Source organism: Podarcis gaigeae, assembly GCF_964106915.1.
Source record: "Podarcis gaigeae genome assembly, chromosome: 6".
In the NCBI taxonomy this organism is placed as follows: Eukaryota; Metazoa; Chordata; class Lepidosauria; order Squamata; family Lacertidae; genus Podarcis; species Podarcis gaigeae.
The window spans coordinates 2,216,313-2,237,404 of NC_139682.1; the positions used below are offsets into that span (position 1 = coordinate 2,216,313).

The 21,092-nt window shown below is 47.8% G+C and overlaps 1 protein-coding gene across 1 annotated transcript; it reads right to left on the reverse strand.

The window, feature by feature from the left end:
* Positions 1-385: 385 nt before the first annotated feature.
* LOC310847091 (uncharacterized protein) lies at positions 386-20,674 on the reverse strand. The gene is made up of 12 exons (XM_083744591.1): positions 20,537-20,674; positions 16,087-16,221; positions 13,529-13,774; positions 13,225-13,492; positions 12,335-12,439; positions 10,987-11,133; positions 8,795-8,858; positions 8,426-8,486; positions 8,191-8,282; positions 7,018-7,060; positions 6,027-6,081; positions 386-4,386 (listed from the first exon to the last, which is right to left on the reverse strand). Exons 2-11 carry the CDS (start codon positions 16,208-16,210, stop codon positions 6,047-6,049), a joined length of 1,185 nt encoding a protein of 394 aa, XP_083600717.1. The 5' UTR covers positions 16,211-16,221; positions 20,537-20,674; the 3' UTR covers positions 386-4,386; positions 6,027-6,046.
* Between the last annotated feature and the right edge of the window lie 418 nt (positions 20,675-21,092).

Consider the following 21,092-nt stretch of genomic DNA (forward strand, 5'->3'; position numbering starts at 1 on the left):
GCCCCAAATACAAAACCCCCTCCTTCTGGGAGTGCCGTTTCCCTGCGTTGCAGTCATTAGATAGTGGTCAGGCTCCCAAGACGGAAATGCTTTTGCCCTTTGGAGGTGCCAGGTCCTTCTCACGCCCTTTGCAGATTATCGCCAGCCGTTATTGTCTAGCCACAAAAACGGGTAACTCAATCGGCCCCTTGGCTCGCGTCTCGGTTTACACTGTGACGAGGATACAGTCGTGGCGCGTCAAGCTGCTGAGAGAGAAGACTCACAAAGGAGGCCTCTGGTGGGACACATGCAATTGCATAACTTCATTCAAATTGTAGAAGGAGCAAGAAACTGCCTTCTTGAATTGGGGAGACAATTAAGAACATAGGAAACTGCTTATTGCAACTCAGGTCCAGCTTATTTATTTATTATATACATCTAAGACAGTATTTCCCAAACTTTTTTGACGACTCTGACCCCTTGTGCCCTCTACCCTACGAAAGGCATTATTCAGAACAGTGGTTTGCATGACCCACTAAGGGGGATAATCGCATGATGACATTCAAAACAGTAGGAATTAATTGTGCATTTATTCCAAATTCCATTTCAAACTATTTAATTAATGCCAGAAAAATGATGGATCTAGGGGGAATTTTTTTTATATACATTCTTACTAATGAACACATAGTAGGAAATTAATAGCATAAAGTATTTATATATAGCTCCTTACAAAACAAACCTACACCTGTTACAGTTGTACTGCAACTAATTTAAAGGAAAATCAAGACCTATTACGAATAATTGGCTCTCTTGTGACTCATGGCAACACAGAATCGTAAGTAGAAACATGACCAAAGGAAATAGCTTTGAAAGTGATAAGAGCACTAAAACTTTAAACATGAAGCAAGGAAAGTGTTTTGCTCTAGGTTCTAGCCTGATCAATCATATCCTCGAGGCAGTTCATGGAAGCTGAAAATAATAAAAAATATAAGGACAAAATAAAACAGCAGAAGCAAAAATGACAAAAGGCAGCATAAAACCAGCAGCAGGATCCAACTGCAAATCGAAAAGCTTGGGAACATAAAAAAAGGAAAACGACTTAACTTTGCAAGAAAAGGACGATGAAGGTGTGTTTTCAGGGGCTGACGGGAGTTGTGATGCAAAACATCTGGAGGGCAACACCTTGGCAAAAGTAGGCAGAAGCTCTCCAGGGCACCAGAAAGAGGTCTTTCGTCTCCCTAACTAGTTATGCCAAAGATCAGATCTGGGAAGTTCTTTGTCCAAAGCAAGTCTTCCGCTGTTCATTCCTTAATGTTGGTTAAGGCTGCAATCCTCTACACATTTCCCCAAGAGCAAGGACTCATCCAGATTCCTTTTGTGCCACACTTTCCAGACACAGCTCTATGCTTTCTAGGTCTGTAAGGTAAAGGGACCCCTGACCATTAGGTCCAGTCGTGGCCGACTCTGGGGTTGCAGCGCTCATCTCGCTTTACTGGCCGAGGGAGCCGACATACAGCTTCCGGGTCATGTGGCCAGCATGACTAAGCCGCTTCTGGCGAACCAGAGCAGCGCATGGAAACGCCGTTTACCTTCCCGCCAGAGCGGTACCTATTTATCTACTTGCACTTTGACATGCTTTCGAACTGCTAGGTTGGCAGGAGCAGGGACCGAGCAACGGGAGCTCATCCCTTCGCAGGGATTCGAACCACCGACCTTCTGATCAGCAAGTTCTAGGTTCTGTGGTTTAACCCACAGCACCACCCACGTCCCTCAGTTCCAGGTCTGTATCCAAGCATATATTTTTTTTGTCTTCCAGTTTTCATCCTGGAAAACCTGCTGAATCAGAACAAATGGCAATCCACAGAAAATCCGACTGATGTTCGTTCTGTTTCAGCAGTAAGCAGCCAGTTTTCCTGGGGAAAGTGGTGGTGGAAGATACAGACCTGGAAAACACAGATCTGTGCCTGGGAAGTGCGGTGCAGAAGGAAGTCCGGATCAGCCCCAAGTCTATTGAACATTTAAGTTGTTCAAACTTCCAAGTAGGCATGTGTGTGGGTGTAAGCCACAGTCATGTAGGTCCATGGAAATCAATGGGTGCGACTGATTTCAGTTGTTCTACTCTGAGCATGAGGAACACTGAATAGCACACATAGTCCAAAGGCACATGATGGGGTGACCACGTTGAAGCTAAGCAGATCAGTGTCTGGGCTCCTTGGAACCCCATGGACAGGATTTGAGCCCCCCAGAGAGAAAGAGAGATATGAAGGCAATGCAGAAGGGGGTAAGCCTATGGGATTCTGTCTTCTTAGTATTCATCCCAAAAACCCAATATTCAGCTAACTGGAGGACTTCTTAAATTGGATTTTTAAGGTTAGATATGGATGAGTTCAGTGCGAAATTAATAGATTTTTATGCACTGCTGAATTTTAATGATTGCACATTTTTAATTCTTAAATTAGAAAACGTCTGAATACTTGCATGATCAAACGGACAACTGAGCAAGCATTTCTACAGGTCTAGGTTTTACTGTTCCTCATTCAGGCTACAAATTGATTACCTGTCAACCCTTCCAATCAATTAATTGTTCCGGGCCCCTAAAGCAACGGTTTTCTTTCTCTCTAGGGAAGTTCTGGTTTTTGTCTAAGTAGGAGATGTTGTCTCCTCACACCGGCAATTTTTATGCGAGTAATTTGTGTCCCTTGCAGAACTGAACTAATGTTATAATTGAAAAGGTACCTTATTCACATCCTTGCTCTTATCTGTTCTGTTTGTGCTGATAGACCTCAAGGAAATGAAAACAAGCCTATGTTTTTATATTGTAAGCTGCCCCGTGATTCTCAGATGAAGGGCAGTATAGAAATTCTATTAATAACAATAATTAGCTGCAGTAGATATTCTTTCAAATCTGTTTGCCCCCAGCAAGTAAGACACCCACCTGATAACTGGGGCAGACGTAAAGCTTCCCTGGTCCACATCTAGGGAGCTGTCCCATGAGAAAGTTGAAACCCACATATGAAGAGAGAGTGGTCTAGGATATCATGGCCAACTTGTCCACCTTCCAGGGAAGGCACCCTGGCAGCCCACTGAGATACACGAGAGATGGACTAGAATTCCCTGCAGCGGGAATTCTAGTACATGCCTTGATAGGGCCTACATGTGAAGAGATGTAGAACAAAGAGTTTGTGAAAAGATGCTGTTAGGAGAATCTGCTTGCTGAGACCGTATTATGGAAGTTTGTGCAGGGAAAACCTGGCCTTGTGTTGCTGAATTGGGCATCAGGCTCTGAGAAGGTAGGCATGCTTTGTCTCAGAGAACGTGACTCAATTTCGATGCATGTGTGGAGCTAATGCAAGGCTGTGTAATTGATAGGGTCACGGACTCCATTTTTGTGGGTTTCCCATCAGCAACTGTTGTTCTGACCAAGTAAAGATCACCATGGTACTGTATGTTTATTGAAGAAACCCACTGGACCCCCTTGGGTCTGATTCAGAGGCCAGGGTCTTCTGCAACTCTCCAGAATAAGCAACGACGCCTTGCTGGATGTTTGTGACCCCATATCTAAGGGCACGAGCTACTGGTTCACATTTCGTTTGCTTTGTGTCTGGTCACCGTACAGGCCAGCCAGCAACACCAGCTGGTCTCCTTCATCCTCACACCAGCCCTGTAGGCTTTGATTCTCCCCATGCTGCAGACTGAATAACTGAGGCCGAGAGCAAGGACTTGCTCAAGACCACACAGAGGGTTTGTGGACAAATTGGGACCTTTAGCCAAATCTTATGGGTTTGGAATGGACCTGTACTCTCACTCTGGGTGTTTGACCAAATCGCTCTGGTCTATCCAAGTCTTTCTCCACCTGGTGCCCTCAGTATGTTTTGGACTACATAGGAACGTAGGAAACTGCCTTATGCAGACTCAGGCCACCAGCCAAGTAGCTCAGTAGCTTTCCAGGATTTCAGGAAGAAGTCTCTTCCAAGCCTGCCTAGAGCTGCTGTCTGGGGTAGACCCTGGAACCTGCTGCTTGCAAGGCAGGTGCTGAGCTAAGGACCTTCTGACTAAAATTCCCAGCACACCTGCACTGGCTGGGACTGAAAGTTGTAAATATCCTAAATATCTTGAGAGCACCAGGTTGGGGAAAGCTGGCCAAGGTATATGCAAGTTCAAGGGAGAATATGGTCTCCTGGCATTTTGGGAGCTACTCTAGATTGGTTGAGGAACATCATCCATCAGCAGCATGGAGAAGATGAGGAGAGATGAGTTAAGGATTCACCCCTCAATTCAGCTCCATCTGCCAAGGAGGGTGCTGTTCACAAACTGGATTTTGTCCAGAGGCACCTTGCGAAGACAATGAAAGGTCTGTGAGGCAGGTCGTGAGCCGAGAAGCCGAAGGAGCTGCTGGCAAGCTTCATCCTAAAGAAAACACAAGATCAAAGGTGCGGCCGAGCATCTGCATGCTTTAAAAGGTAATTAGAAGAGGGAACATTAGCACACCTTTCAGTGAAGTGGCACACCAGGTGAAGTGGCGGGTTTGAATTACAGGGAGGGGACTGAAACCTGAGGAACGTTAATTCATCAGGAATGCGTCCAGCTTTAGGAACTAACAAGAGACTCCTCCACGAAGACCAGGGTTTATTTATTGCTTATTTATGGCACTTAGATCCCACCTTTTTTCTCTCCAAGGGGGCCTGTGTGGTTCTCCTCCCCCTCCACATTTAATGCCCACAACAACCCTGTGAGGCAGGTTAGGCTGAGAGGCAGCAACTGATTTCCAAGGTCAGCCAATGCACTTCATGATGAGTGGGGATTTGAACCCTGGTCTCTGTCAGGCCCTAGTATTGCTTTGGAGGGACAGGAGGTGGGCGGGTGTGGGGGACTCCCTGGTCCTGAATGGGGTGACTGTGCCCCTGAAGGACCAAGTGCGCAGCCTGGGAATCATTTTGGACTCACAGCTGTCCATGGAGGCGCAGGTCAATTCTGTGTCCAGGGCAGCTGTCTACCAGCTCCATCTGGTACGCAGGCTGAGACCTACCTGCCCACGGACTGTCTCGCCAGAGTGGTGCATGCTCTGGTTATCTCCCGCTTGAGCTACTGCAATGCGCTCTACGTAGGACTACCTTTGAAGGTGACCCAGAAACTACAACTAATCCCGAAAGCAGCAGCTAGACTGGTGTTTGGGAGTGGCCGCCGAGACCACATAACACCAGTCCTGAGAGATCTGCATTGGCTCCCAGTACGTTTCCAAGCACAATTCAAAGTGTTGGTCCTGACCTTTAAAGCCCTAAACGGCCTCAGTCCTGTATCCCTGAAGGAGCGTCTCCACCCCCATCGTTCAGCCTGGACACTGAGGTCCAGCTCCGAGGGCTTTCTGGTGGTTCCCTCGCTATGAGAAGTGAGGTTACAGGGATCCAGGCAGAGGGCCTTCTTGGTAGTGGCGCCCGCCCTGTGGAACGCCCTCCCACCAGATGTCAAAGAGATAAACAACTACCTGACATTCAGAAGACATCTGAAGATAGCCCTGTTCAGGGAAGTTTTTAATATTTTGATGTATTTTTAATCTTTGTTGGAAGCTGCCCAGAGTGGCTGGGGAAACCCAGCCAGATGGGCGGGGTACAAATAATAAATTATTATTATTATTAGTCCGACCCTCTCACCCCCACTGGCCAGCAGCGAATGAACAGCTTTTTCTGCAGAATGGAGATCCATGTTAGGGGCGGGGCCTCCTGTCGCAGGTTCAGCGAGTGAACTGCCAATCGCATCGTGGGACAGGCTGATGGGACCCTGTTCTATCACACCGGCTGTTTTCAGGGGCTGATAGCCCACACTGCCACCTTTCATGGGGGGCTTAAAGACTGGGAGTGGGTTGCTGGCAGCCCCTGCAGCAAAGGGAAGTCCTTCACTGAGGTTGCACAGAAAATCCGTGCACAGGTGCATGGATGGCAGTGACCATCTATGGTTCCTTGTGAAACCACCATGCAGCCATGAAGCCACAGCGGGGAATGGAGGCCATGAGAGTTTCGGGAGAGCAGAAGGTCTTGGGGATCTTTACTCACCGGATGTTTGCAGAAGCCCGTCAGCGAGTCTTGTGTCCACCAAAAGAACGGGAAACTGCAGAGAAGCAAGCTGGTTATTGATTCCCAACTGGGCAGCGCAACCTTTGCCTTCCGCCCCCACCCATTTGACCTCGCATGGCTGGGGCTGGCCTGATTCCTGGGACATCAAAGGGTGTGTTGTGTCCATAGGTGATCACCCTTGCAGCCTCAACAGCATCCTTAACATTGGGTGCTCCCTTTATAAAGTTAAGGGCAGCACCTACACTTTGGATCTTCCTGCCTGTTGTCATCAGCGCCTTCGCTTTTGGGGCATGCTAAAAACATTTTTTGTTTAGATGAACCACCCGGATCTTTAGAAAGCCAATGCAAGTTTTAATCTGTTTGCAGTCCGTTGCTATTTTAACTTAAGTTATTCTTGTTTATTCATCCCACTGATGATTTTGTGGTTTTATCTCTTTTGTAAAACGCTTGGAGGTTTTGTTTTATAATCAAATGGTGAACACATTTTTATAAAATAACTACCGGTAAATAAGTGCAGTCAAGCTAGTTGCAATGTGGAGCAGCTATGTTTCCTTCCCCTGTTGACGTCCAAAGCCTTTTTTTTCTTTTTTAACCCACAAACAGATGCAAAAGTCTTAATGGGTGAGTGGAGAATTACCCTCCTCTCTTCCCTAATGCAAACCCTTTTCTCCCAGCTCAGATCTGAAACAGGAAGTGCCTGAAGCAGGTATTGGGCACGGCCAGGTAAGGTGGTTCCAAGCAGAGGGTTCAGCACACCACACCTGTGTGTACACCTTTTGCTGCAAAAATAAGCCTGGACCTTTCACCTCTCATGTGAATAAGGCAGATATGTCCATGAATAAATGGGGTTGCCCCCATCCTGTCTGGTTTGGCCCTTGGCCCAGACAGGCGCCAGAACCCAACAAAAGGAAACATCATGATTCTTAAGAATCACAACCTGTAGGGATGGTGGGAAGGAGGGGAAACTTACAGTCGAGTAGCCACTTGAGGAAGGCTCCCGGAAAAGGCTTGTCCTACGAGAGGGGAAGAAAGAGAATCAGATAAAAAAATGACACACTTCTCCAGGGACTGGGAGAGATCACTCCATGAAGAAAGTTCTGCTTTCTTCATAAGGATGCAAAAATAGCCTGCTGGATCACGGAAGAACCATGTCTGCATGTGTTCCCTCTGCTGTGTGCTTCTCTTTTTCCTTCCCCACAATAACAAAATATTTCTGCTTCTGGTCTCAATCTTGTTTTGCCCTCTCCAGCCCCCTTGGGCACACTAATTTCAGGAAAGGGGGGTGGCGTCAGCTTGGCCCTGCAAAGCGGTGGCATTGCTTGGGTTCCTGTCAAGACAGGTGCTCCCACTTAAAGGTAAAGGGACCCATGACCATTAGGTCCAGTCGTGGCGGACTCTGGGGTTTATTGGCCAAGGGAGCCGGCGTACAGCTTCCAGGTCATGTGGCCAGCATGACTAAGCCGCTTCTGGTGAACCAGAGTAGCACACAGAAACACCATTTACCTTCCCGCCGGAGCGGTACCTATTTATCTACTTGCACTTTGACGTGCTTTCGAACTGCTAGGTTTGCAGGAACAGGGACCGAGCAACGGGAGCTCACCCCGTCGCGGGGATTTGAACCGCCGACCTTCTGATTGGCAAGTCCTAGGCTCTGTGGTTTAACCCACAGCACCATCCGTGCTCCCACTTACACGCATGCAAAAAGTGGCACCAAAAGGGGCTTGGCGGAAGTGGGGAATCTCCACCTAATGTAATGGATCAAGGCAGCCGTGGACTCAAAAAGGTTGGAAACCACTGGTGTCGACAATATAACTAGCTGGGCCAATTGTGTGACTCATTCTGTTCTTGGGCTGAATCTCGTGCATCTCCACACCCCACATGAGGTCACTTTTATAAAAGAGGAGGCAGAGATAGGAAGACAGGCAAAGACCCCAAGATTGTGAGAAATGCACCCCTGGGTGTCTACGGAAGTTGAAGCTGTGATCCATATTTCTCTCCATTTAAGGCTAATCGTAAAAGCTTGAGGTCCCTGGGGAGGAGAGCTTTGTCCAAGAGAAGCTTGGGCAGAAGAAGTCCTTAGAACACGGAAGCACCCCAGGTGGAGCAGGAGGTGGAAGAAAGCCAATACATGTGGAGAACACACCTTCAAGTCCATTTCAGAAAACTGTCCCGTTGAAATTGGCACGCTGGAGAGAGCTGTCTGGAGTTTCCCAAGGAGCCCAAAGGAGGCGTATTCTGAACAGGGAGGGGAGAGAGGCAGGAGTGAGGGCAGGCGGACCACGAGAGAGTCCATTGGAAGCTGGGTTGGGGCAGGATTATGCCATCAGCAGCTCCCCACAAGCTTGCAAACAAGAGGAAGTTTTAGAAAGGAAGCTTACTGTTGAGAGCTTGGAGTTGCATGTTGACAACATTGAACCAGAGTTGGAACACTGGGCACATCTGCAAAGAAGAACAATGCCAACTTCTGAGATATCACAAGATCAGAGTTCTTCAACCTTGGGTTCCCAGTCATCTTTGCCAATAGGGATGATGGGACGTAGTCCAAGAACATCTGGGGACCCAAGTTTGAAGAACACTGGACTAGATGACCCTTTGGGTCCCTATCATCATCCTCATTATTAACATGGAAATAATGTCAGATGCTCTGCCACTGAGCCATGGATCTTTCCCAACTACTTGCTCTCCAGTTTCCATTCTTCCATTTGTCAGCATTTTGCCCCAATACATGTAGACAATGGGCTACTCACCACTGAAGGCAGGAGGGTACGGAGGCCAGAATTGATGACGCCACTCAACAGGTTTGCAAGCAAGCTAAGGAGGAAATTATAACATTAATAATAATAATACATTTTATTTATATCCCACCCTCCCCAACACAACATTCTAAAATCAATTCATTTTATAATCAATTCAGAATCAAATTCATGGCAACCATTGGGCTAGAGTTCTGTGATGATTGCCAAAGAAGGGGGTCAGGCTGTGTCTTGGCCAAAGGCCTGGTGGAAGAGCTCCGTCTTGCAGGCCCTGCAGAAAAATGTCAAGTCCTGTAGGGCCCTGGTCTCTTGTGACAGAGCGTTCCACCAAGTTGGGGCCACAGCCGAAAAAGCCCTGGCTCTGGTTGAGGCCAGCCTAACCTCCCTGTGGCCTGGGACCTCCAAGATGTTTTTGTTTGAAGACCGTAAGGTCCTCCGTGGGACATACCAGGAGAGGTGGTCCCGTAGGTATGAGGGTCCTAGGCCATAAGAGACAAGAGAAAGAGACAAAACAACCCCAGTCAGATTTCAGGGCTGGATCCCACAATGCCACAAAGTGTCTCCTGCTCTTATCACCAGGGAAGGTGACCTTATAGGGATTTGACTTTCGATTATGATGGTTGCTTAGGGCTACTTTGGCCTTGATCCAGGAGTAGGTTGTGCAGTGGACATTATAAAGATGCAGGTGTCTGGTAGCCAATAAGAACCGTAGAATTGTAGAGTTGGAAGGGACCCTGAGGGACATCTAGTCCAACCCCCTGCAATGCAGGAATCTCAACACGTGGTCCCCCATCCAATTTGAACCCATACTGGACCCTGCCTAGCTCTGCAAATGTACTAACAGTTCAATTGCTGCACCACTAGGAGGGTGGTGCAGCAATAAATCTGCAATTTCCCCTTTTCCTAACAGTGAGAGGATTTCTCTGCCCCCTTGCATACTGTTAGAATATTGGAACAAGCGCTATAATTCTGAACAAGACAAGAAATGAAGGGGGGGGGAAATGGCAAGGATTCAAAATGGAAACGGAATGAAGTTAGTCCCACTGAACTCTGGGGGCTTATCCACACTTTGCTCAACTCATTCCAGGTAGAGATCTGGTCCATGGATGAGAATTGTTTTGTTTTCTTTTTTGTGTGTGTTTTGTTTCTGCCCTGAGCTTTCCCCACGAAAAGCTGAAACGGAATGAACGTCTGTTCGGGTTTTCCATGTATTGAAATTTGTTCTAATTGAGCTTTAAAGAATAGATTTTTTGCAGCGAAAACTTCATAGCAAAAGAAAAATCATAGAATCCTAGAGTTGGAAGAGACCACAAGGGCCATCGAGTCCAACCCCCTGCCAAGCAGGAAACCCCATCAGAGCACTCCTGACATATGGGTGTCAAGCCTCTGCATAAAGACCTCCAAAGAAGGAGACTCCACCACACTCCTTGGCAGCAAATTCCACTGTCAAACCGCTCTTACTGTCAGGAAGTTCTTCCTAATGTTTAGGTGGAATCTTCTTTCTTGTAGTTTGGATCCATTGCTCCGTGTCCGCTTCTCTGGAGCAGCAGGAAACAACCTTTCTCCCTCCTCTATGTGACATCCTTTTATATATTTGAACATGGCTATCATATCACCCCTTAACCTCCTCTTCTCCAGGCTAAACATGCCCAGCTCCCTTAGCCGTTCCTCATAGGGCATCGTTTCCAGGCCTCATAAAAGTTCCTGGGGCATGGAGCATGAAGTTTAAAACTTTGCCTTGAAAGAGTGGAGGAAAGCAAAGTGCGGATAAGCTTTGAGTGCGAGCAATAAGACCTGGTTGGCCAATCTGGTTTACTGATTCCATTAGCACAAGGACTTCTGCTTCCACAAATGAACGTTCCTCCTTGCTCCTCTGTCCCCACACTCCCCCTAAATCTGATCTGGGGGTTCATCCAACCCGTTGGAGAAGATCTGGGGAGGACACAGGATGTACATAGTGGGGAGTTCTACTGTGGAAGCAGAAATACTTGCGCTAATGGAATGAGAGGTGCCACCTGAGTGACACCTCAGTAATTCTCAGAGAGGCAGAGGTGATGAGGTGAAGTCAGAACAGGTAAGGATAGAGGAGAAACTGGGAGAAAATTTAATTTTAGTCTTATTTATTTACACTTCCCAAAATGATAAGGAAACCACCCAGATAAGCCCCCAAAACCTTTAATGCCCACCTGCTTGGCAGCTTGATGCTGAAGCCAGCGACCATATCCTGGCAGTTCTTAAGAACCAGCTTGAGATCTCCTGGTTTGTCTTGGGTTAACGCCAGGTGAGGGCTGATGTCCATCACCACGGAAGTTCCGCTGAGAAAACTGAGCACCCTGGGAGACAAAGTCAGACAAGGGTGCTGGGCTTTGAGTATTGAGAAGGGACCTGCAGGGGCCAGAGAGTGTTCTGGGATGTGTCATCAGCTCATGTGAGGAATGGCCAAAGGCTGAAGGGCCTTGCAGAGGTGCTCAGAACATGACCCAGAACATGCTCAATGCTCTCTTGCAGTTGTCCATCGCAAAAGAAAAACCGCAGTGGCAGGCAAGCTGCCTCTCTTGTCAACCAGCTTTTGGAAAACACCTGGCTCATTGTTTGAAGACCTCTATTCCATAGCACTAAATCTCAGCCCTTCTGGTTGACATTGGTTTAACTGCAGAGCTTTGGGGCTGCCTAGAGCTGGTTATGGTGCTGGAGGTGACTCTTGAGAGTCCCATGGACTGCAAGAAGATCAAATTGATCCATTCTGAAGGAAATCAGCCCTGCGTGCTCACTGGAAGGACAGATCCTGAAGCTGAGGCTCCAAGACTTTGGCCACCTCATGTGAAGAGAAGACTCCCTGGAAAAGACCCTGATGTTGGGAAAGATGGAGGGCAGAAGGAGAAGGGGACGACAGAGGACGAGATGGTGGGACAGTGTTCTCGAAGCTACCAGCATGAGTTTGACCAAACTGCAGGAGGCAGTCCCTGGAGTGCTCTAGTCCATCACGAAGAGTGGGATACGACTAAATGACTAAACAACAACAAGAGCTGGTTAGGGCAGCTGAGCAGGACAGTGAAGGAGAACCTGGGGGAACTCAGAGGCATTTGGACAAGGAGAGACACTGACCAAGTCAACAAATCCTCATTAAGGTTTTTGTGGTGGGAAGGAGCTGCCTTGGAAGAAACCAGGCAACCGGCCCATCCTTTTTGGCCACCTCGACTTGGTATGGAAGCATCTCTGCAAAATCTCAGGCAGAGATCCTTCCTAGCCCTCCGGCTTATTGGAATTCCTTCCACTGGAGATGTTAGGGACTAGCCTTCAACTGACCTGGTGCTCTCCCTGTCTTTTGCACTATAACTCCCATCAGCACAGATATATGATGCCGGGGCTGATGGGAGATGTAGTCTGGCAACATCTAGGAAAAGAGAAGGTTGGGGAAGGATGCATAGAAGTGCAAAATATGTCTTCTGCTACTGGACTTTTGCCCTTTCCTGCTCATGTTAATTTCAGAACAAGTTGAATGTGAAGGAAGCAGCTCTCCCTCTCATGACTCACCCTGGCAAATTAGTAGTGATGGTTGCATGTAGGTTGAGCTGTAGCTCATTTCCACGGATGACCTTCCAGGACCCTCCAATAACCTCAAGGTTCACAGCATTAAACCTGCAAATTGAGCAACATAACAGAAGGGAGAAGATGCATGGAGACCCCAGAATGGTCGGCACACATTGCGAAGTCATGTATCCATCCCACTCTCTCCTCCTAATGGCACTGATGTGGTTCAACCCCAACAAGATGATAGATTTTGCCTAATAATATACTCTTAGAATCATAGAATTGTAGAGTTGGAAGAGATCCCAATGATCATCTATTCCAACACCCTACAATGCAGGAATCTCAACTAAAGCATCCATGACAGATGGCCATCCAATCTCTGCTTAAAAACTTCAAATGAAGGAGAGCCCACCATCTTCTGAGGGAATCCATCCCTCTGACAAATGGCTGTTACCCTCAGGATGGTCTTCCTAATGTTTAGTCGAAATCTCCCTTCTTGTAACTTGAATCTACTGGTTCATGTCCTATCCTCCAGAGCAGGAGAAAACAAGCTTGTTCCCACTTCCATGTGGCAGCCCTTTAGGTATTTGAAGTTGGCTGTCATATCTCTTCTCAGTCTCCTCTTTTCCAGGCTAAACATGCCCAACTCTCTCAACGATTCCTCACAAGACTTGGTTTCCAGACCCTTGGTCACCTTGGTCACCCTCCTCTGCACCCCTTCCAGCTTATCAATTCCCTTCTTAGTGGTAGAAGGAAAGAGAATGACAGCAGAATTGGCCTGTAGTGCAACCAGGTCCAGAATTAGGGATGGTGATGGACCTACAGCCCCTCATTCTGGATGGGGACGTGGTCTGTCAACTGCAATGGCTGCTCCCTTGCCCACACCAACTCACCATTGGAACGGCTCCTTGGATCCTCCACCGCCGAGGAGACCTCCCAGACCAAGTAGGTTTCCACCAAGAAGGCCGTTCTCTCCACCAAGAAGATCACCACCCAGGAGGCCATTTTTGCCAAGGAGATCGCCGCCCAGAGCACCACCGAGCAGACCGCCACCTCCAGATTCACCACCACCACCAAGTAGACCTCCGGTGGTGTTGCCAAGAAGGCCTGCTCCACCACCGAGCAGGCCATCTCCTCCAGCAACAGCGCCAAGCAGGCCACCTCCATCACCACCTCCAACAGCACCAAGCAGGCCACCTCCATCACCACCTCCAACAGCGCCAAGCAGGCCACCTCCATCGCCACCTCCAACAGCACCAAGGAGACCACCTCCACCTTCTCCTCCACCACCACCCACAGCTCCAAGCAAGCCGCCGCCGCCGCCTTTGCTGTCGCCTCCACCACCAACAGCTCCAAGTATTCCATCTACTGCTCCTCCTCCGACAGCACCGAGCAGGCCGCCTCCAAGACCACCGAGGAGACCACCTTTGCCAGAATCACTGCCTGCACCAAGAAGATCCCCGTTATTTATATATTACATTTATAGCCCACCTTCTCTTCCCAAGGAGCTCAAGGTGGCCTACATTGTTCTCCTGCTTATCCTTCAATCCCCAGAACAACCCTGTGGGGTAGGTTGGGCTGAGAGGCAGGGAGTGGAGCCAGGCCACCCAGCAATTCATGGCTGCATGGGGATTTGAACCCTGGTCTCCCAGGTCCTAAACCCCACCCTATCACCAGCTCTTTCTGGGATAGTGAGAACCATCCCAGGAGACATGGTCGCAGGAGCCTCATTTCACCAGCAATGTCTGTGTAAGATAGACCTCCTGGGCCAAATATATTGTCAATACAGATGCTATTTAAGTGGAAGAACAGTTCCTGAAGCTGAGGCTCCAAGACTTTGTCCACCTCATGAGAAGAGAAGACTCCCTGGGAAAGACCCTGATGTTGGGAAAGATGGAGGGCACAAGGAGAAGGGGACGACAGAGGATGAAATGGTGGGACAGTGTTCTCGAAGCTACCAGCATGAGTTTGACCAAACTGCGGGAGGCAGTGGAAGACAGGGGTGCCTGGCATGCTCTGCTCCATGGGGTCATGAGGAGTCGGACACAACTAAATGACTAAACAACAATCAAAGTGGCTTACAAGAAGAACCTACTGGATCAGACCAATGGCTCAAGGTCCTGTTCTCGCAGTGACCGGCCAGTTGCCCCAATGGGAATCCTACAAGCAGGATCCAAGCACAAGAGCTCTCTCTCTTACTGTGGTTTCCAGAAACTGGGATTCAGAAACATCACTGCCTCCAACTTCGGAGACAGAGTAGAGCCATTGTGGCTAGCAACCATTAATGGCAGCCCTTTTCTCCTCCGTGATTTTGCCAAACCTCTTGGAAAGTCATCCAGGTTGGTGACTGTTGCTGCCTCCTGCAGGAGTGAGTTCCATAGTTTAACTACATAAAGGTAAAGGTAAAGGGACCCCTGACCATGAGGTCCAGTCTGGGGCTGCGGCGCTCATCTCCCTTTACTGGCCGAGGGAGCCGGCGTACAGCTTCTAGGTCATGTGGCCAGCATGACTAAGCCGCTTCTGGCGAACTTCTTTACCTTCCCGCCAGAGTGGTACCTATTTATCTACTTGCACTGGCATACTTTCAAACTGCTAGGTGGGCAGGAGCAACGGGAGCTCACCCTGTCGCGGGGATTCGAACCACCGACCTTCTGATCAGCAAGTCCTAGGCTCAGTGGTTTAACCCACAGCGCCACCCGCGTCCCTGTACCAGTGGCACAATACCTTTGCTAAAAGAAAGGAGGCAGAGCAGTCTATCGTCACATCTCTATGTCTCCAGGGAGATCAGGCGTCTGCAGTGTATTTCGATGACAAAAAACCAAATAGAGATATTTAGCCACTAACTTGGCGAGCTCCTGATCATTCCCCAGTAATAGAAAATGTATGGCCTCCAACTCTGGTTTCCATTTGGGGGTGCAGAGTTGATCTAGAAATTGCTGACAGAGATCAGCATTTAGTTTACAATTAAGAACCATATGTGTGAGGGTTTCCACCAGGTGATCTTCACATGGTCAAGTTCTTTCTCCTTCCACCCTGCCTGAGAACCTTCCCCAAAGGGGATTTGATGGATTTGAATTAAAACTGGCCAGCGAAAATGCCCTTCTTTCTTGAGGGTTAAGCAGAAATTCAAGGTAATTATGGTTAATTTCATGTGCCCAAGAAAGTTGAAAGTTAAGAGGGGAGCATGTTTTCTCTGCTGCTGCTGTTAGTTCCTGGTGCACAATATCTCAGAACCTAGTTTTTATTATAGCCTTGGCAGATGGTAGGGACATCGATCGCAAAAGTTCCACTGACAGCCTGAGTTGCTGTACCTTCTTGTTAAACTGTTGTGGCCCTGGGGGAAGAAAGGGGTCTAACAAAACTTCGCTGAGGAGAGCATCTTTATCTGATGTAAGGCAGATGTTTAACCAGCATAGAAGAAATCTCGCCCAGGCAACAGTCTCTACCTTGTGTTGACCTCCCTCTAGACACAAAACTGCATAGGGTACACAGCGTGAGACAGTAAAGATCTTGAAGAGGAAAACTGCCTGGACTTGTTCTACCAACTGGGTAAACCCTGGCAGCCAAACTGGAATACCATAGAGCAGTTGAGCTATAATTTTGGCATTGAAGACCCTAAGGGCAGAGGTTTCTTAGAAATGTGTGTCCCAAGGAATTTCATCTTTGCTTTCAGATAACCCATGGAAAGTGTGGGAGCTGGGCTGGTGCTGCCTCTTCAGCTGCCCCCCGTGTCACCCGTTTGAGGTCCAACTCACCTTTTTCAGTCTTTGCTGAGCCTGAACCAAGAAGACCACCCAGCCCAAGACTTTGCGACGGAACCAAGGACCTGCAGAAGATGGCAACCAGGCACCACGTCTTCACCACTGTCAAGGTCTTCATCCTCCTTGCATCTGCGAAACAGAGAGGGGCAAGGCAGCTGGAGCAGGTGGAGGGGCGCTCAGGTGGGAAGGGAACAAACCAGATGTGATAGGAACAGCCACATTTTCTGCTCAAGGTGTGTGGCTTCTGGGTTTTCTTGTGGGTCTTTTTTCTATTGTAAGCCTGCAGTAGAGAGTGTTGTTTTTTTACTGTATGGACGCTACTCTGGAAGGTTGGTAGTTCGAGCCCCCCCCCCCCGGGACACCTATGATTCTTGCAATGGAGGGCGTTGGACTAGATGGCCCTCAGGGGTCCCTTTCAACTTTATAATTCTATGATTCTAAGACTTCTTTGGATGAGATGTTAAAGTGGTGGCATATTTACTAGACTCTCTGCAATGGTATACAGTGGTACCTCGGGTTACAGACGCTTCAGATTACAGACGTTTCAGGTTACAGACTCTGCTAACCCAGAAATAGTACCTTGGGTTAATAATAATAATAATAATAATAATAATAATAATAATAATAATAATATATTATTTATACCCCGTCCATCTGGCTGGGTTTCCCCAGCCACACTGGGCGGCTTTCAACAAAGTATTAAAATACAGTAGTTTGTTAAACATTAAAAGCTTCCCTGAACAGGGCTGCCTTCAGATGTCTTCTGAATGTCAGGTAGTTGTTGTTCTCTTTGACATCTGGTGGGAGGGCGTTCCACAGGGCGGGTGCCACTACCGAGAAGGCCCTCTGTCTGGTTCCCTGTAACTTGGCTTCTCGCAGGGAGGGAACCGCCAGAAGGCCCTCGGAGCTGGACCTCAGTGTCTGGGCAGAATGATGGAGGTGGAGACGCTCCTTCAGGTATACTGGGCTGAGGCCATTTAGGGCTTTAAAGGTCAGCACCAACACTTTGAATTGTGCCTGGAAACGTACTGGGAGCCAATGTAGGTCTTTTAAGATCAGTGTTATGTGGTCTCAGCAGACACTCCCAGTCACCAGTCTAGCTGCTGCATTCTGGATTAGTTGTAGTTTCCGGGTCACCTTCAAAAGTAGCCCCACATAGAGCGCATTGTAGTAGTCCAAGCAAGAGATAACTAGAGCATGTACCACTCTGGTGAGACAGTCTGCGGGCAGGGAGGGTTTCAGCCTGTGTACCAGATGGAGCAAAGTTAAGAACTTTCCTTCAGGATGAGAACAGAAATCGTGCTCTGGCAGTGCCGCAGCAGCAGGAGGCCCCATTAGCTAAAGTGGTGCTTCAGATTAAGAACAGTTTCAGGTCAAGAACAGACCTCCAGAATGAATTAAGTTCTTAACCCGAGGTACCACCGTACTTTTATTCTCTGAATTACGAGCCGAAGAACAAGGTGAGGCAAGCCTGATAATTTCTGCCCTGCCGAACAGCAGAGTTTGGTCTGTACCACATAACTTCATCATTGTTGAAGATGACCCTCCTTCATCGCAGTTCCTGGCATCATTAACTGAATGTTAGAATGTCTCTCGCATGCTGCCTTTGATCAGCGCACACGTGTGGACTCATTGCCATGACTACTGAAAGAGAGAGGAAGGCCAGGATTCGGGCAGCAGCCTTCAGTGCAGGATATAATCAAAGGGGTTTGCTGGCATCTCTTTTGCAGTCATGCCATGGAACAAAATTGGCTCCTTTGAAATCTTTGAAGCCTGCCTTTGGGAGGGAAACATGAAGTTATTCGGTAGAAAAATAAGTGCTGCTATTTCCTGCTCAATTTAACATGCCGCTTGTAACATGCAGGGCTTAAAAGGAAAAAACCCCAACCCTACCTCCATAATAGCTATGGACAAGTGACTGCATGGTCTCCTTGCGGAGCCAGGCTTCTGAGACGACGCAGAAAGGTTACTGTGCTCATTTTTGTTGTTTAGTCGTTTAGTCATGTCCGACTCTTCGTGACCCCATGGACCAGAGCATGCCAGGCACTCCTGTCTTCCACTGCCTCCCGCAGTTTGGTCAAACTCATGCTGGTAGCTTCGAGAACACTGTCCCACCATCTCGTCCTCTGTCGTCCTTGTGCCCTCCATCTTTCCCAACATCAGGGTCTTTTCCATGGAATCTTCTCTTCTCATGAAGTCTTGGAGCCTCAGCTTCAGGATCTGTCCTTCCAGTGAGCACTGAGAGCTGATTTCCTTCAGAATGGAGAGGTTTGATCTTCTTGCAGTCCATGGGACTCTCAAGAGTCTCCTCCAGCACCAGAATTCAAAAGCATCAATTCTTCAGCGATCAGCCTTCTTTATGGTCCAGCTCTCACTTCCATACATCACTACTGGGAAAACCATAGCTTGAACTATATGGACCTTTGTTGGCAAGGTGATGTCTCTGCTTTTTAAGATGCTCATTTAGACTGGCTGATTATCATCTTTCTGCTCAGATTCCCCCAGTGGGATGGGTCTTTGGGGCAAACAGGTGTGACTTTATCATTCTCGCTAACAGTAAAGTCAAGTGGTTGAGTGCCGAAAGGGATGGAGCCAAGGCTGAGCCACAGAGAAAGAAGAAGGATGGCTGGCACAAAAGAGTGGACCCGAAGGTATCTAAAGGGGGGGGGGGACATTTTCCTTTTTTCCAAATGAGCAAAAGGGGGAGATCTCCATGATGACCTCTCATGATCAGCGGCCTCTGGGAGTGATGCAATATCAGAAGGAAAAGAAAAATGGGAAAAGGACTCGTGAATTCACAGGTTCACAGAACTGCAGAATGGGAAGGGACCTTAAAGGTCATCCATTCCAACCCCCTGCAATGCGGGAACTGGCTGCTTCAGCCCCTTAGTTTCCTGGAGAAGGCGATGGATAGCGATCACAGCGGAGAGACTTTAATACAAAAATGGATGGGGGGAAATCTAGTATTATTCCATTTGTAGTCATGGTGGTGGGAATTAAGAGAAGTAAAATGAAAAGAAAGAACGTGGTTAAAGTTTATTAATAATATTAACAATTAGGGGACCCATCTCGGACTTTCTGTGAGAAAAGGAAATGAATCTGAGACACCTTAACTTGGAGGAAAGATGGTTTAACAGAAAGTGGAGTCGCTGGATGCTCGCATTGACCAAAGGTTCTAAATTATCTTATCTCCTTCTTTTATATACGGTAAATGGCAGGTGGAAAATTGGAAGTTCCTCTCTTGAAGTTTTGGCTCATGTTTCTCTTCTTTTGCTTTCTTTCTTTTTCTCGTTCCTCTTTTTATCCCTGTTGTCCCTTTCTTTTCTTGTTTCTTTTCTTTGTCTTGCATCTTTTGTAGTTGCAATTTTATTGTACCGTGAGGCAATTTCAATAAAAAAATCTTACCAGCGAAAAGAAAAGAAAAGAGAGAGTCCTTTGGGTGTGGAGTGTTCATTCACACGCAAACTGAGCTTTCCAAAATATTAGACATTCCAAAGGGCACTTCCTTGTTATGTGGGATGAAAGGAACCTTTGTTGGTTTCCGTAGAGACGCCACATTGCAGAATCCCACCTTCCCCCCGCCCAGGGGATCGAGGTGTCACCCCTGGTTTCCCCCCTTCCTTACTTAACCCCCACAACAACAGCCCTGAGAGGTATGTTAGGCTGAGAACGGCAGGGACTTGCCCACCCCCAATCACCTGGTGAGTTTCATGGCCGAGCGGAGAATTTGAACCCAGGTTTCCCAGGTCTAAGCGCTGAAAATTGACCTTCCTTTTTGAAAAACCCACCACCATGTCAAGAATCACCTTCCCATCTCCCCTCTGCTTGGAATCACCCATATCTCTCTCTCTTTTTTTACTACTATTGATTTTATTTCATATCCGCCATTACTCCAATTTCTCGGGACGATTGCTGTTTTTGCCAATTCGATCTCCAGGATTGAAAATACATTTCCAAACCTCTGTACACCATTTGACTGTACAAACAACAACCTCAAAGCAGTTTACAAAAATATAAAACAATTTTAAAAAATACAGCAGTACTTAAAAAAATAAATTATTTTTATGATTAAAACCTACAGAAAGTTAAAATACTAAAACCTGGGCAGGCTTGTCTAAACAAGACTGTTTTTAGCAGGCACCACAAAGACCTCATGTGGCAGGGAGTTCCAAAGTGTAGACACTCCACAATTGAGTTCTTACCAATGCAGAATGGGGGTTATGCAGCAGTGCCAATTCTGCCGATCAAAGTGGCTGAGTGGGCACATCTGGGGTGAGGCGATTTCACAGGCAAAACTGATCCCCTTTAGCCATTCCTATGCAAACTGCCCCCCCCCCAGCTGCTCTTTGGAAGCAGAACAAGCCAAGCCAACCCCGCCATGCCTTGCTTGGGGCAGAAGCGGAAAATGCTGCAGCAAAAGTGTTAGGAGTTTTGTGTCTCTTACCTGGGACGCCTTGACATTTGCAAACAGGTCTCCGGGGCTGCCTTATCTGCTGCCGCTGCTGCTCTGGCACAAGAGCCCTTATATAGCCAAGCCCAGGGCTGGTATAAGGGGGAAAAGAGGGTTCTGGATTGGCAGCATTTGGAGATGGTATCAAGACCCTGCACAAAGGATGGATTTCGACACTCAGAAGCAAACAGGAGGCACTTGAAACCGCTCTGGGATGCCTCCTTCAGCACCTGGACTTCTGCTTCCTGGAGATCTTACATAACTTTGTTGTTGTTGTTGTTTAGTCACAACCTCAGATATGCAGATGACACAACCTTGATGGCAGAAAGTGAGGAGAAATTAAAGAACCTTTTAATGAGGGCAAAATATGGTCTGAAGCTCAACATCAAAAAAACAAAGATCATGGCCACTGGTCCCATCACCTCCTGGCAAATAGAAGGGGAAGAAATGGAGGCAGTGAGAGATTTTACTTTCTTGGGCTCCATGATCACTGCAGATGGTGACAGCAACCACAAAATTAAAAGATGCCTGCTTCTTGGGAGAAAAGCAA